General features: G+C 41.2%; 1 protein-coding gene across 2 annotated transcripts; it reads right to left on the bottom strand.

The window, feature by feature from the left end:
• Nucleotides 1–315: 315 nt before the first annotated feature.
• smarcd2 (SWI/SNF related BAF chromatin remodeling complex subunit D2) lies at nucleotides 316–17244 on the bottom strand. 2 transcript variants are annotated; one of them, XM_080747793.1, is made up of 13 exons: nucleotides 16756–17244; nucleotides 14833–15050; nucleotides 12926–12968; nucleotides 12716–12838; nucleotides 12287–12406; nucleotides 10232–10327; nucleotides 9501–9602; nucleotides 8880–9041; nucleotides 8111–8208; nucleotides 5792–5930; nucleotides 3929–4051; nucleotides 2681–2782; nucleotides 316–1878 (listed from the first exon to the last, which is right to left on the bottom strand). In XM_080747793.1, exons 1-13 carry the CDS (start codon nucleotides 16951–16953, stop codon nucleotides 1825–1827), a joined length of 1578 nt encoding a protein of 525 aa, XP_080603919.1. In that variant the 5' UTR covers nucleotides 16954–17244; the 3' UTR covers nucleotides 316–1824. The 2 variants fall into 2 exon arrangements, with proteins under 2 accessions (XP_080603919.1, XP_080603920.1); XM_080747794.1 differs by having other exon boundaries at nucleotides 5792–5927.
• Nucleotides 17245–17458: the final 214 nt, after the last annotated feature.

The following is a 17458-nucleotide window of genomic DNA, read 5'->3' as shown; positions in this document are numbered from 1 at the left end:
ATTACTCAATATCCAATTTTTTAAGTATACATTTATTTTAACATTTGACAAATAGCAAATTCAAATTGAGGTGCCCAGATGTCCCTAGTGCCCACCTATCCGGTGTCCCTGGAGAGCACAAAGCTTACAACCAGTCTGAACATGAACAGTCACCACAGCCTCAACCCACCGCTGAGAGACAATCAAAGTCTTGAGACTTGTGTGAGCTTGCATGCAGTAGTTGACATTACAGTTTACACACACATTAAACATATTGCTCCAAAAATATCATCATCATCAAGTTTGTTTTAAGAATTAAGATCATGATTTTGCAAGTATATTTATTGTACAAAATATTCCAAATGTATAAAAGATAAAGGCTTTTGATTAAAGATACAAAACATGCAATCATCTTAATATGCTGTATCAAAAAACTTAGAGGCACAGTCATCTCTAAAATGACGCACCTCTTACACAAAAACATTTCTGGCACAGTGACATAATATGGCATTTTGGAATTTAAACTTAAACGTGTTCTAAAATGTACTTCACCATCCAACAGTTTGGTGCAATGTTTACATACAATGGTTGGCATAAAAAGATTCAGTGGTTGGAATTCATATTTAATCACTACCAGTTAGCATTCTTAAGAGGTCCGAATCAAATGCATTGTTTCCCCATCCCCCCCCCCAAACCTCACAGACTGCCACAGTTCCCTCTCTTGGCTTGAAGAAAACAAAACACCCTGACAACAAATCACAACAGCATGTAAACATTTAAGAAATACACAGACAAATCTCTACTGAACCAACAGCTGGACCGAGTGGACTCATTTCCAAGCAAAAAGGGGAAGCTCTTCCCAGAACAGTTTTCCTGAGAGTCCTGGATTCCTGCATAACATCATATGTTTAATTCCAAAATGAAATATCCACCATTTGGATGATAATAACAAGAAGTACATAGAAATTTGTAGGGATATGACTGCACTTTGACAGTGAGGTGCATAATCTATTAAAGACCTATACCGTTTATACTGAAAAGAGGGTAGCACTCAAATGTCTAACATCCTTTGATGTTAAACCACTTTCAACCTGGTGTCCCAATTTTGGGCAAGTCATATTTTCAAAGATTTCCAGAAACAGCAGATCTACAGAGCTTGTAGATACACCATTTTCGCTGTCATAACAACGTCATACTTTGAAATATAAAATAGGGCTTATGTGGTTAATGAAGAAAAACTCAAACATACTGACCCGCTTTACAATATAGATAAAAACAAAATAAAGAACACACCGACCAAAAATGACATGATTTATAATTAACGTAAGTCAAGTACCATAGGCCTCTTGCCTACTAAAGAATCAACTCTTATTGAAGACCAATAAGCTTCAGGTAAGAAAAATGTGAACATACCATGTCTCCCAAATATTATTTTCTGATATGTTTGTTACCAGTTATCCAATAGAATAGTTATGGCTTCTTTTTTTTTACGGGATAAACAGACACCCTTTGTAAATAGTTAGAAACAGCACCAATGCTTAAAATATTTTAAGCAAAGTGTAGACTGTAGATGGACAAAAGACAAATTTGAACATACTGTAAAACAAGGCAAAGATCATTTGAACCAGCAATCGGTATAAAAAGACATTAAAAGACAAACATTGAGACCATGTAAATAGTCACTCGAATCTTTACCCTGCTTAAACAAGCGCAGGATACCATGCCTGAGAGGACATCTTTGTGATTGCAGGAGCATTTTTGCTGCAAAAGTGGCTTTCCGATTCTAAGCTAATTCCTGTTAGCAATTGCTTTAAACATGAGTGTAAAACCGACTACATTAGGCTTTCATGTGAGTCGGATACCCAAAACTTGTTCCAACTCTTGTCTTTTCTGCTGCACCTGAAACAAAGAAGGGACAAATGTTAAGGTGTAACATGCTTTATGCAGGATAACACTAGCCTCGCAAGCCATCCCGAGCTACGTCATCACCAATGTGCTTCCTTTCTCGGTCTGGTGTCCCTCCCATCGAGCCTCTTTATTAGAATTTGGGTTTCTAATTTCCAATCAAAAGGCTGCATTTCGAGTGAACCCGCCTCACACCGCTCCTGATTGGTCGAGCGGCTGCTACAGCTCTCGCATTTTGTAAACAAACATGGCGGACCCCATGTCCGACGCGAGTTCACAAATCGCAAATAAAAGCTGCATTAAGCAAAGTTTTATCTGAAATCAACGGCCTCTCATAACTTAAAAACAAACAACAGTTTACACCTTCAGAATTTCTGTCTGGAAAAGACTATTTGATGTTCTCCCGACGATGTTTTGATGCGCTGATGACTACTGACTGGACCTGTCAGTCAAAGTGAGTAACTACGTCATCACGTAATGCGTTGTCTAAGGAGAACTCCCAGACTCTCCCCTGGGAGAGTCTGGCTGTTGCGAGGCTAGGATAACACTGCACATGTGAATCAAGTCGAGAGCTCATCCATCAGCCATCCACCACTGATGTACTATATTTACACTAGCTGTTAGGGCAGTGTTGATTTCATCGACTAAAACTATGAGGAAAAATGTCTGTCGACTACCTTTTTTCCTGTCAAAATCAACACTGTGTTAGGGTCAAACATGTGCCCTCTCCGTTATGAGACAATCCTTTGCCAAACAATGCATTATGACCTGCTGAATGGGCTGGTGGATAGCTTACCTTGGAGTAAACGTATCTGCCCACAGCCTCTGGTACCCAGGCAGCCCCATAGAACTCGGACCTCCTCTCCTCCTCTGGATTCCCTGCCACATCCGTCATCAACTGGGAAAAACAAATACATCGTATACATTGACATATTTCACTACAAGTGATGTCCAGGCACCCATCCCTGGCAACACATTCATACAGTAGACATGTTAGTGGCTAAATAATTGGTTATTGTGAACAAACAGCATTAAATGACAGACTTGGTCAGTGTTGCATTAACTTGTCATATTGTAGGGCAATAAAACTATGAACTGGTTTCTCGACAAGTCCAAAATCATTATGCAGTTGACCCTCTAGGGGGCTCTGTTTCATTCAACCAAGCTGCCTCATGTTGCATAAAAAAACGCTCATGCAACATGAGGAGACAGACAGAGTGCATTATGGTTTGGTTCCAGGGTGTGGCATGTACAGAAAAGCTGAGGTATATGGTTCTGTTTAATCTGTAAAATAGAGACAACATTAGTAGGAGAAGTTTCACTACTGTTCCCATGACAGACAACTGCATACAGAGTAGACCTGTAACTTTACAGAACAGGGTACACCGATGGTTTGAGGACTACTCTATTATTTAACCTCTTAAACCCTATATAGCCTACTTAGTTAAGCAGGGTCTCCCAGGACTCTACACTAGCCTTTTCCCCTCTACAACAAATCTTTTCGTTGAATGTTCGCCCCCAAAATAAGGACACTAGGGTTCATGTGGTTGCATGGGTAATGTATGTAATATCTACTAAAAAGCAACAACAAAGTTCTTATGAACAATAAAAGGAATAACAATCAGTGGTGTGTTGTTTGATTATTATATTAAGTTGATACATCTTGAACAGTTCTATCTGATTTGAGTTCTATGTGATAATCCCATCACAAAGTATTTCAAATACACATGAAGTTGTCCTGGATGTTACGTTTCAAAATGGAATTTGAGAAATAACCAGATTATCTTTACAAAACAATATGGGAATATAGAATATGTGTGCACCTTGACCTTGTTCTTCTCTTTCAAAAACATTGGGCCTCTATTGCAACCTTGTTAACAGGGACATTGTCTATATGGATCTTAAAAAGATTATGATGAGTACTTCATTTTTAATACTTTGACTATTTTCTAGCAGCATACATCAAATTGCCTTTGGTAGACTGGAAAACAGAATTTAACCAATGAATGATACTGATGCAAATGTAATATAAGCAGATAATTACCTTCAGATCTCTGCTTTGGGACTTCAGCCAGTCAGTAATGAAGTTCTGAGGGTTGTTGCTGAAGCTCAGCATGAAGTCCCTCTGGGTCTTCAGTTGATTAATGGATTCAATGGTCTCATGGATCTACAGGAGGAACACAACAGTCTGGTCAGAAGGCACTTTGCATTGTATCTAATGAAAAGCTAATATAAAACCTTTAACTCTAGCCTTGTTCTATGGATAAAACATAGAAACCAGACCAAAGAGGAGGGCCCATTAGGCAAATTATATAAAAAATGTTGAGCACGCACGTTTAACCTGATAAACAGGTGCACGACAGAGGGAGAATCAAGATAACGGATTGAGTCTGCACACTGTTAAATTTGCTCACATTAGTTTCGACCCCCTTAGGAAATATTGCTAATAGTATGTTATTAGGTAAATGAGTCTATTATTACTCAGTAACTGTGCGTTTCTTCATGCAACTCAATAACTCTTCAACAGAATATGACAACAGGCAGATACCCTACAAATGAACACAGTGTTTTATCCCCTGCAAAAAAAGAAAAAAGAAAAAGAACAAAAAAAAAAACATTGACAGGAGATAAGTAACATTTATGCAAATAGATTTGCATATGACTATTTTAAATTTCAAAGATAGTTCACCAGCTAAGACCCAGTGTTTGGGAAACGGTGCTCTAATACAGTGGTTCTCAACCTGTGGGTCGGGACCCCCAAGGGGGTCCCCAAATTATTTTGGGGGGTCCCCAGATGATTAGCTTAATGTGCAACATGGTTTTCTCACTCAACAGTGAACAAACCACCATAAAGTTTAAGTGTATAGAAAACTGACAATTTAAGGATGTTTTAATACCTCTAAAATGAAAAATTAAACATTGGCCAAATTACCAAATATTAGAGGCAGAAATTGTGAAAATAGCCGATCTACATTGTGAGCGTTGTAGATCAGCTATTTTCATAATAGAACCGTGTTATACAAAATTTAATTCCTCAACTCTTAGTGCTTGTCAGGGTGGGGGGTCCCCAATTCAAATATGATTATTTTGGGGGTTGCAGCCTGAAAACGTTGAGAACCACTGCTCTAATAGACCCCCAGGTGTAGTTATATATATATATATATATATATATATATATATATATATATAATAAAATAAAGGCAAGGCGGAAGTGTGGAAGGCACGCTAACACTCAAAGTGACTACTGGCTAATCATAGTGTCTTTTCCAGGACTTATCCATTCAATTCAAAGGAGCTTTATTGGAATGTTTAAATTGCCAAAGCAAGTGTCCCTGATATTGCACGGCTCAGCTGTTCTTGAGAGATGAGAGCTCGAAAATACCTGAGCCCACCTGCCTCTGATTGGCCTAGCGAACTTCCGTTTCTGTGACGCACATGGAAGCGTGCATGCTTCTGAATTCCCGAAGCTTTCCTTAAAAATTACCTGGACTTTTTTTTTACAGACGCCCAGAGCCGAAGGAGGCCTCTAACTTTCTATGTCTATGGGTGTCATAAAAAAATAATTGTAACACTTTCGGTACACCTTTTTGAAAGAAAAAAGCAAAAAAAAAAAAATCTTCCTCCACGTATAATCATAATACCTGATGATCATGTTATAGAGGGCTATTTTCACTATTATATTTTATAGGTTTTATAGGTATTGTCGCTGTTTTTGCATGACACCATTGTGGTGACAAAGTATAAAATAACGCTTTAAAGGTAGAACGATTTGTTGATATACTCACTGTATAAAAAAAAACACCTCTTGATTAATCGAAAAAGTAATTGATAGAATGATCGCTAGGAAGATAATCGCTAGTTGCAGCCCTAGTCCCAACTCATTTAAAGCTCAATAGACCACCCATACCTTCATCTCCAAAGCAGCAATCTCCTGCTGGTTGGTTGTAGAGGACAGGAAGCTGTTCATCTGGCCCTTCAGCGGGTCATCCACCTCCACATCAATGTCGTAGCAAGCCGTTTTCTTCTGGTCTGTGGGGTCCACGCTGCTTATGAAGACACATTGAGGCATACACGAGGAGTTCAGAAAATACATTCAGATCATTAGAGCAGTGGTTTTCAACCCGTTTCAGGTCAAGGTCCACTATTTATTTGGCATTTGAGCCACGGACCACCATTTGATGAGATTTATAGCCTCTCAGACCCAAAACGTTTGTTGTCGTTGGATACGATTTTGTCCACAATTCCATGCTGTATTGATGTGGTACCATAGCAGAGATAACAGGCACACGTTGATCAAAATAACAATTCTTCTACATTCTCTAATTATGTAGACTTCTTGTGAATTAAGTTATGAATGAGTAACTCTTGAGAGTGTAAAATGAAACCAAGTGGATCACCCATTCCCAGCCAAATTAAATTATGGATGTGCGCTAATAACGCCAGGAAATATTAATATTTTAATGTGATCAATAGTCTGAGTTTGAACAAACAACCCCCAAAAACACCACCAGAGCGCGCCATCGTAACACTGTAAACATCACAGGTCTCTGTGTGGAGCTGTGTGAAGCGCCCCTCCCAGCCCCTCCTCTATGGGTTTTAAAATGGCTGCGGGCCGGAGTCTACTACACGCTGTAGCAGATCGATTCGTCGCAGATCTTTCACATTGACCTATCGTCCGGGCAAATGGTCGGATGCAGAAGCCACACAAAAAAATCGGAATGAAAATCCGACCTACTGAAGCGGCGTTATGGATATGGACAGTATGTTAGCAGGCTAACGGCTGGGAGCTGCCATCTTACACAGACAAGGACTGAAAACCAGTGACGTCATCGACTCATCCTTATTTTTCCACGGTCTATCATCATAGCCAGTACAAGGTAATGGAAACCGTTTGGGCCGCTAATACATCGAAAAAATTGCTAAAAAATTGCTTTTATATAAAAGTCGATTTGAAAGTCGAACGGCAGGGAAGTCCATAATAACAATGTCGATTTAGAAGTCGATCGGCGCTAAGTGAGTTAAGGGTCCATTTTGTTTCATTTTACGCTTTTGAGAGTTAAAGGTCTATATAAGGGTCCATTTGGTTACCAACTCTCCATCATTTAGCAGGGGACCACCTGGAATCCTCTCAAGGACCACTGGTGGTCCCCGGACCACTGGTTGAAAACCACTGCATTAGGAATGAGGATTGTGATAAACTGACAAGAGCTCAAATCCGTGCAGTGTCACTGGGGTGAATATAAAGAACATAGATATAAAGGATACATTCTGAATGTGTGAGAAGATCATGGAATTGCACACAATTTATAATGATTTATAAGGATTCGTGATCCATGATCCACTTTTACACAGCTTTGTTCAATGCTAAGTGATTGGATAGAAAAGCGTTCCCGCAGCTGACCCCATTAATATCCGACCTGAAGCACTTTACTGTACAGTATGTCTTCTCCCCTTCTTGCCCATCCTGTCTCTACGTTCACTGTCCTAATTGAATAAAGCATATCATAAAATGCACCACCTCCCCCAAACATTCTGACTGGGAAAGGGAAAGTGTAGTCATTATAAGCATTATTCAGCCTATACCTTTTTTGGTCATAACTATGTAATATAATGTATCATTTTGGTTATATGGTTGAACTGATGGCCAAAATAAAAGTGAAGGTTAAGTGAAGTTAACCAAGACAATATCTGAGTTATTACTATATACAATATTGTAATATGGCATTATTTATATGAATTCCTTTTACATGTTCCTAAAGGGATTGTGATTGTTTTTTTGTTGAAACGGTTAACTGTTTCAACATCCCATCTCTATTGCAAATATCAACACAGCTGCACATGGTCAATGTGTTAATAATACATGTGCATTCATCGTCAAGTGATGCCGAATTTCTTCCAATTGGTTCAAAAGCTACGTATATGTTAATTGTCATAGTACCTTTCCCTAAAACCTGGGAGGATAAAGGTCCTTGCACAATGGTCAATTAGTTGGTCAACCACAGGAATTGAACACATTAAGCACCATCAATCATGGGACAGCAATATCTAAATACATATACTGTGTGTGTTAGTTTTAAATGTTTGATCTCCCTTTTTTCATGCAAATGAAACATAATCTGTGTTCAAGGGGCGCACGCGCAAGCACACGCACACGCACACACACACACACACACACACACACACACACACACACACACACACACACACACACACCCACACACCCTACCTAATAATGTGATTGATGATGATGGGATCAGGGTGCTGCAGCAGGCCAGCCAATTTCATGGGGATCTCAGAGAACCTCATGCGAGGACAGCCAAAAATCTGCGGGACATTATGTTAAAATAGAGCAAGCTGTGCACACTGTAGGACAAAACAAGTTTGTAGCAAGTGTCTCATGCTACAAACAAATAAATAAGAGCTTAAGTAAAGGTAGCAGTTAATGGCTTCAATCTTGTCCTGTACACTCTTTTTACATAACATGTTATGATATGGTTGAAAATCAAATCATATGGATTTTGAGATCCACATGCAAACAGCGTGGCTTCATGTGGAAATTAGAGTTTACGTGGCCAGTCTGTGGCATCAATCGTCAATGAATTATCTGACTCCAAAATATTGGCAAGGTTTCAGGCTAACCTGAGCCCCTTTGACTTCATTAAAAAGTTAAATAAACGAGAAATATACAAAGCATAATGTGAAAAAAGAAGAGGTACGTCTGCTACTGACAGCGTCCACAAGAGATTTGGCACTGATCAATCCAGCGGTTTGCAAGATTAACTTGGGACAACCACACAGACAGATGGCTAGTGTCCTGCAGAGCCATGCCGTAAAAAATATCCTCAAAGTATTTGCAGTAGGAGAACTAACAGTGAGTAATGTAGCATTATGTCAGTGTTAAACTGCACTGGATTTAGTGGTGCCACAGTTTCGTTGCAAACAAGTAAAGACATGCATCCCTTGTTTCTCAAATCCCGCCTCCCCAGAATCCCCACCTGTCTGAAGTAGCGGTTGCAGTTGATGTACTCCTTCTCATGGCTGTCCTGCAGCTTGTTGTTCTTTATGTAGAGCCACAAGGCCTGCATGATGCTGGCCCTCGTCTGGGTGTGCACGCCCAGCAGCCGTGCCAGCCGCGGATCCAGTTTGTACTGAGGTGGCTGGCAGGTAGGGAGAGAGGAAGGGCCAAACGTATTCACTATTCATGGGAAGGTTAGGCAGAATAGGGCAGTGGGAGGAAACGTAGAGGTGTGCAAGGTCGCTCAACAGGTGGAGCAATGCGGTAACTCTGCCACGGTAAGTGATTTGATTAGCAGTGGGGTGAGCCACACTCAAAAGTATGTACTTGTGCTGCTGTAAGGAGCGTTTGATCGAAGGGTCTTCAAAATAGCAAAACGTGATGTAATAAATGCCAACCTTAGCCTCTGCTTTATGCATTGACAGACTCAAAGGTTCTGTAGGCACTATCAACACAACATAAGCTGCTGATATCAACTTGGAGGTCTGTGGTCTAAAATTCTTTACATTGCAAAAGGACTGATACACTTTCACACAAGCTGTGCATACAAATGATAGATGATAAAGACTACATTTCGTGGCTTGTGTAGATAATGGCATACCTGGTGGTCAAGCATGAGCAGCAGTGTACATTTTACATTCACATCCCCGGGCCTTTTCACCTGGAAGCCGTCCGTCTCCTGAGTGGTGGGCATTCTGTGCCACTGACAGAGTGAATTACATGGATGGAAATGTTTCAGTCAGCATAGACCCAGAGAGGACAGATTTGCATTTTCTTCATTTAATGAATGGAAATGATAGTGTCATTGTAGTGCAGCATGAGAAAACACTGCAAGTTTATATTGGTTGGGTGCCAGCATCAGCAGATGGTGTACTTATTCTAGATCTGTTGCAATGACTGTAACCTGCTGGCGAAGTTTGAGTGCTTTTGTGGGTGAAATATTCAACATTGTAATGCAGTAATCTTTCGGTCTTGTGAGACACTTCGTCAGGTCAATACATGCTAAAGAGTCCAATATCCTGGTATTGGTACTAAAATAGGACAGACCTATCTGTTCTAAATGCTAGATCTTCTTTCACTTCTTCACTTAAATCATACCATTCAGAAGAGATTCTCAAGATTAATAATAAGATAATATTATTATGATTCCAAGTATAAGATACATCATAAGAAAATGATTTCAGGCAGCTGAACTTAATGTTTTTAAATTATTGTTGGAGTACCAACAGAAACCATTCGCTTTTTTTGGGGGTGTGCGCCTATCAGTACATTACAGGTGTGTATGGTTGTAACTTGAATCAAATCGATGCCTTTCAAAGTATGTCCTCCTACCTCTACCAAGTGGTTGTCAGGTCCATAGAGGTCCTTGTCGAGCTCAATGACCAGGCTCTTGAAGAAAGACGAGAACTTCCTTTTCTGCTTGCCGGGCTAGGAGTAGAATATGCAGGGAAGGAGGTGAAAGGACAGACATTTTTTTAAAGACTAGTTTCTGAGTTTCATTATGTTGTGTCCTTCCGTGCAGCTGCATTGTTTTGGCCGTGACCACATCTGGGGGTGGGGCTGTGGAGAATAAGCCAGAGATGTTGCACACAACCCCCCCCCCCCCCCCACACACACACACTCAATCCCTGCCAAAGTGTCTAGTTTGCGCAACATGCCCCCTCTCACCCTACTCCCTTTCTGCCCTCCCATCCCTCCCCCAGCACTCCCACACATGCCTTAACCACTGAGGCAGATGAGGGGAGAAAAGAATACAATTCATACAAATTAAAAAATATATATAAATGCTTTTTCATGTGGCCCCAAAAAACAAAAGATTTGTTTGCATTGATGGGGGTTGTAGGGTGTACATGTTAGTTTAAGTCATGTATCAACCAATGCTTTCAATTCCTTTTTTCGAAGGGGAACATGAGTGTGCATGTTCGAGTGTGTGTGTGTGTGTGTGTGTGTGTGTGTGTGTGTGTGTGTGTGTGTGTGTGTGTGTGTGTGTGTGTGTGTGTGTGTGTGTGTGTGTGTGTGTGTGTGTGTGTGTGTGTGCGTGCGTGAGGGAGAGTGAGTTGGGGACTAAACACACATCTGGTTGCATGGTGTGAGCTAAGGACACAGACCAACTGGGGCTGAGTAACTAGGGAGTTTTCAGAATAGCCTGAAACCCATGGTGGATGGACCTGCGTGAAACAAGACAACCAGACTAAAGGCTAGTACACACTGCAAGATAATTGCTCCAATTATGCTCTAGTCGACCATTTTTGGCGCCGAAAAAGCCCTCGATCTGGCGCAAGATCTGGCTTTGCTCGCCAAGGTTTGCGAGCTGTTGCAGATAAGCGATAAGTGATAAGCACTGGGAGAAGCGAGTAGCAAGCGTCAGTTTCAACCTATGAGAGAGCAGTACCAGCCGATCCTGCTTTTCTTGGGTCCATGTGCGTTGTGCATTTTTTGTTATCACCAAAACCAAAACAAACAGCGACGCAGAAAACAAAAAACGACACAATAACACATGGATGCAAGAAAAGGAGGATTGAATGGATGAACCCAGATACGTGATCCTCAGTTTATCGTTTATAACCTTTATTCTCTGGTTTTAACACAAACTCCTTGCAGCGCACACCAAAACATCCCTCTCAACCAATCCCTGAACTCCATGCTGATAATGTAGAGTCCCCAACAACACTCCCTCCCATTGGCCAGCTCTCAACCCTCTACAACTCTGCTATGAGTCCTCCTGTGAATTGTCTTAAAATGTGTGATCCCTTCTTGGCGATCAATCGTGTAGTGAAAACCACAACGATATATGACAGACGATTTCAAGAAAGACACTTGTGTAGTGTGAAATACTTTAACGATCCGATGACTTCCCGACCACTTATATATCTTGCAGTGTGTTCCTGCCTTAAGAAGACATGACCATGTGGACACAATGGACATTGGACGTGGTAAAGGTGTAGTAGGGATGGGACAATACGTGATATTATCGTCTATCGTGATAAAAAACACTCACGATAATCGTATCGTGGAGATTTAATTTATCGTGATATCGTTCTCCGTCATGCACCGGGATCAATTCACTTTTTATTTGCCGGGCTGCATACTGTATGCGGTACAACATAAACCCTCTATAATTAGTAAAAGGTACTTATAATATAACTAATTGATAAAGTCTTTTTTTTCACTCTCAACCAAATCTCATTGTGACAAATGTCCCGCCCCAGGATAATGGATTTTTGATCATCGCGAAAATATCGTAAATCGCGATTTTGGTCACAATAATCGATATATGACATTTTCATATCGTCCCATCCCTACCATGTGGACACAATGGACATTGGATGTGGTAAATAGGGTGTAGTATACTGTAAATCAGGAATTAGAAACAGTTCAGTCACTTACATCCTCCAGAAGTTTGCCTTCCACCCTCAGCTCCCAGGAGGACACCTTCTCCATCTCCTCGCCCTCAGGCTTGCCAGGCGTGTATGTGTTTGAGATGTAGATCCTCAACTTGCGCTTTTGCTGTGGAACCGTGGGGTTTAAGGTGGAGGCTCGTATCAAAAGGTAAACATACTCAGGTATTCCACTGAAAATAGCGTTTCTCAAAAACAGAACTGGGTTCACAGGGTTTGAACGGGCTGGGCACATCAAATTCCATTTGGTGAATTACAAAAACAATTATTGTACTATACCATTTATGGTCCAAACTACAGTATATACATTCAAAAGCAACACTAGTAGCCCCATAAGGTTATGATTGGGTTGATGTAAATTACGCCTCAAATGTATTCATTATCTCAAAACCTTATACAAAATATAATGAGTTGCTACCGTGATGGGCTTCTTGATGGCCTCCTGAATTTCCATGCGTTTGCGGGCAATGGTTTGATCCAGTTTCCTCTCAAAGGCTAAGAGGTCCATGTAGGCCTGGGACTCTGGAACCAGGTCTCGGATCTAAAGAGCCAACAGGAGGAAAGTTGGGTACTGCAGGACTGCAGCTGGTGATATTTAAAATGAAAGATGGGGCGAACATCATCTTACCCTCTGGGGGAGAACCTTGTCAGCCATCCTGCGTCTTTTGGTCCTACAAAAGATTTTGTTTTAAAAAGTCTTAAGTAGTGTAGTAAGAACCCCAAACCCCAAATAGAATTAAAGGAATGCCTATGAAAGCTAAGGAAAAAAGATCAAGGCAAGGACCTCTGATTTAATTATCAATTATTATCAGCTAATTTTGTTTTCAAAATCCTGTCTCTTTATTTTCTCCCTAGACTTACAATTCAGGGCCTCAGGCTCCCACTTATCATCACTACTGACTCAATAAAAGCTTGTTTTGTTTCTCTAATTAAGTTACACCACTCTCTGTCTCTCTCTAATCGTGACAAATCTAATTCTCAGGAGCTTTAATGAGAGCCTAAGATGTCACTTTCCACCCTGTGGCTCCATAGTACGTAACGTTGCTGAGCGTTTGGTCATGAGCTAAACCTCACAAGACAAAACACTTGTTGTAGATGGTATCAAAACATTCCGCTGGGCATCATTGCGTGCAAGATTTATGATCGAGTGGCGTCATTATGCGTTTTGATGTCAAAAATATCCCAGCTACACTTTGCTGCTTTGATACTGAAGGCTAGTCATGAGACGGGCCTACGTCTTGGGTTAATTGAGTCTTTCCTTCACTTGTTCTAACCAGCAGTTAAAACCCAGACTGCAAGGCTGGGGTCTGGCCTGGGAGCAGAAGGGTGTTGCTGTATTGATAATGTAAAACAGGGGTCTTCAACGTTTTCAGGCCAAGGACCCCTTAGTTGAGAGAGAGATGAAGCAGGGACCCCCACAACCTGTTCATAGATTCCATATAGTTTCATTGTTTGACAGCACAATCATCAAATATCTAACCACTTGAATGGTCAATAATTAATAAAGTTGACCTTTCACTCTGTACTTAGTCTGCTCTTTTTCCCCTCTACACCAAACCACTTTGCTGAAAATAGCCGATCTACAAGCTCACAACGCGCGTTGTAAGCTTGTAGATCTGCTATTTTTGGCTATCAGAATATGGACGCTATAGGGTTCAAATGCTTAATATAAAAAACACACAAACCTATACACACACATACACATACACTCAAACAAACAGAAAATACAAAATACAAGGTTTGCATTGCACATCTCGAGCCAAAATGAAGCCGCACTCACTTCACAACATCATTACGTGACAGAATTACATGTGCATTACATTTAATGTAAAAAAGTGATGTATAGCTAGTCCGAATACTAAGCATTATTTACAGATGCATTAGATATATGTAGAAGAAACTAGAAAAGAATATTCACATGTAGCCTAAAGCTTCTATTCTCAGTAAAAGAAACCCAACAAATAGACTCATAAGGGTTTCTTTATTTGTTACATGGGGTCTAAAACTAAGTACATGTGCTGCTTAGTTACTTTTCACTACTGGCATACTCTGCTCATTTTGGTGCGTTTGGTGTTGTCCTCCTCCTTGATTAGCAAGATTTGGAGTTGCAGGGGCTGAACTGAATTGAATTGACAGTAAACAACAGCGTTCAATCAAGACTTTTGCGCTTGTGTATTGGCTGTTAATACCGTCTGGAAGATATGTAGATCAGATAAAAAAATACCTGCACATACCTGCACACATCATCTTAAAATGCAAAAGAAAAAAACTCATAACAAAAATGTTTTTGGGACCCTTGTCTCAAGAGAACCTGATGAAGCTCCCAGTACCGATACGTTCTTTCCCAATAAACAGAAACCTTGATTTTTGCATTTGAAGATGGCATGCAAGACGAGAGTAACTATAAAATACCATGGCTCTGATATGGTCCAACAGACTCTTTTGTGTGTCTGTATAAACATTCTGGGCATTGGTTCCTCATCTCTTTCCAGCTTGCAAGCACGCACACATTCTCATCTACATACAAAAACATACCCGCGTCTTAGGCCTCCGAGCGGCCCTTGCTGCTGCTGCTGCTGTTGTTGCTGCTGCTGCTGTAGGAGCCTCTTCCTGGAAGGGTCCATGGTCGGGGGGCCCATGGCAGGCCTTAAGGCCATGTTCCCAGCACTGTAAGAGGGCCCGGGGACTTGGCTCCCCATTGACACCAACCCCCCTAACGTGCCCCCTACCCTAGGGGGTAGAATACCCGGGCGCTGAGGAAAGGGAGAAGAGACAGATTCAAATGTTTAACGAATGATATTAATAACATAATCTCATTACAGAGATGCAACCCTCGGTAGATTATAATAATATATACAGGAGTATTGGAAGCAGACCAATATCTGAGGTACAAGATAAGATACTGTTAACCAATGTATTTGTTGATAAGCCTTTTTAATGACATTAAGAAAAGGGCATAATTAATGGCTTTCAAAGACAGCTAGCAATTGATAATAGACCTTTTTTCCCTCTACTACAAAAACATGTTATCAATGTGTAAACTCTCAGAACACTCTCCAGGTCAAATTAACTGAGTGCAACTGCAGATTTGACTTGGTTGACAGACTTCCTTAAATTAGGAGAACTAAGCCGGATAATTAAATAATTAGATGATAAAACTGCCACGCAAACTGTGACAGATGAGATCGGTAACATTGTATGTATGATCCACGGTCAATAGAAATCTGCAGATGATGACAAAACTAATATGATACATGTTATAGTGCTGATCCTTGCTTGTGACAGTTGGTGACCATAAAATTACAAACTATTGTTTTTTCAGCAAAATAACAGAAGCCTGAGAAGGCAAGTGATTCTTCATCTCTCTCTCTCTCTCTCTCCCACGCACGCACGCACGCACGCACACACGCACACACACACACACACACACACACACACACACACACACACACACACACACACACACACACACACACACACACACACAGAGCTTGTTAAATAAAGTTAAACAAATCCAGCAACCACTTCACTTAAACCAGTTTTTGAACTAAAGACCTGACAGGAAAACTGTGAATCACTTTCAAATGCGGAAGTATGACTCCACAGCACTTGGTGACTCTCTCTCTCTCTCTCTCTCTCTCTCTCTCTCTCTCTCTCTCTCTCTCTCTCTCTCTCTCTCTCTCTCTCTCTCTCTCTCTCTCTCTCTTTTGACGGCTCTCACCTTTTCCCATTTTAGCTTACATTCTCTCTCAAACACTTCGTTGTTTAGAACCAGCTGTTGGGATTTGAGTTTATAGTTTACACACATCTGATTGAGCAATCCAAGGCAAGGAAGCCACAGCAGCCAGAAAGTAACCTGACCTTCCACTTGTCAAGTAGCCTATCCCAGTTTACACACACACACACACACACACACACACACACACACACACACACACACACACACACACACACACACACACACACACACAGTCAAATCTGTGTTCATTTATCAAGTTGTAACTCTGAGAGTATGCAAATGGTAGGAACCACAATTTGAGTTAATTTAAAAGAGGTTTTTACTGTTATTTCTGACTCAGGGACAGCAATAGCTAGGGATGGGACGATTCAAATACCCACAGATTCGATACAATCTCGATACCTAGGGTATGCCGATTTGATTTATATTGCAATTCTTAATTATATTACAATTCTGCTATTCAATGATTGCGATGTATTGCTTTAGTTTTTCCCCCAAGTTACTTTGCTTACAAGAACACTATAAACAATTAAACAACATAAACCATGCAAAGTTGAACCATACACTTTAAAAATACACTTCTAGATAATACAAAACATCGACTCTGAAGTCTGAACTTAATGATTCGATAATATTGTGGCATTAAGAATCACGATATTGGGAGTGAGTCGATTTTTCTTTTTTTGCCCACCCCAACTGTCAAGTGTCAACTGACTGACCTGCAGGTACTGGTGTGGAGAGGAGTTCATCATGGGTCGGGAGGAGGGGAACCCGGCCGGAGTAGGCAGCGGCGGCGGCAGCCCTGTCATCCTCAGCCCCGCAGCGTGCGCGGACAGCGCAGCGTTCATGGGGCTCTGCACGCTGCCGCTCATCGATGGAAGAGGAGCCCCCAACGAAAACATTCCCCTTGAAGACATAATTCTCCACCACGGCTAAAGAAAGGAAAAAGTGTGGCTTCGAAGCATCCCACGCGAACTTTGAAGAAGTTTCAGACTCGCAGCAAGTCGCAGAAAACTTTCTTGAGCCAGGTTTTGAGGGGGTCAAGTTCAAGTTTACGCTGGAGGTTTAGGTGAGGTGAGATTCGAGTTCCTGCCTGACTGACAGCACGCTGCACACACTGTCTTGTCAACAAAAAGCTAGCTAGTGTTAGCTTACGTTAGTTCCGGGATCTGGCAGTCACTGGTTCTTCTTTTTGCTTGTTTTTAGACACCCAGCCAGCCGCATGCAGTTGCCGTGCTGTTTGTCATCCCCAACCGTTGTCCCTGTGCTCGCCGCCTCGCTGTCTCTTCATCTACTCCGCTGTTTCTGACAGTTTGCCACATACAACGTGACAGAAGAAGCGTCTATAAACGACGTATCTTCTGCCCACCTGGCTGCTTTCACTACAAACTGTGTACTACACAAATACAATACTGTACTACC

The sequence above is a fragment of the Nannobrachium achirus genome (genome assembly GCF_963921795.1).
Source record: "Nannobrachium achirus genome assembly, chromosome: 18".
Classification (NCBI taxonomy): Eukaryota; Metazoa; Chordata; class Actinopteri; order Myctophiformes; family Myctophidae; genus Nannobrachium; species Nannobrachium achirus.
This window is presented reverse-complemented; position numbering and strand designations above follow the sequence as displayed.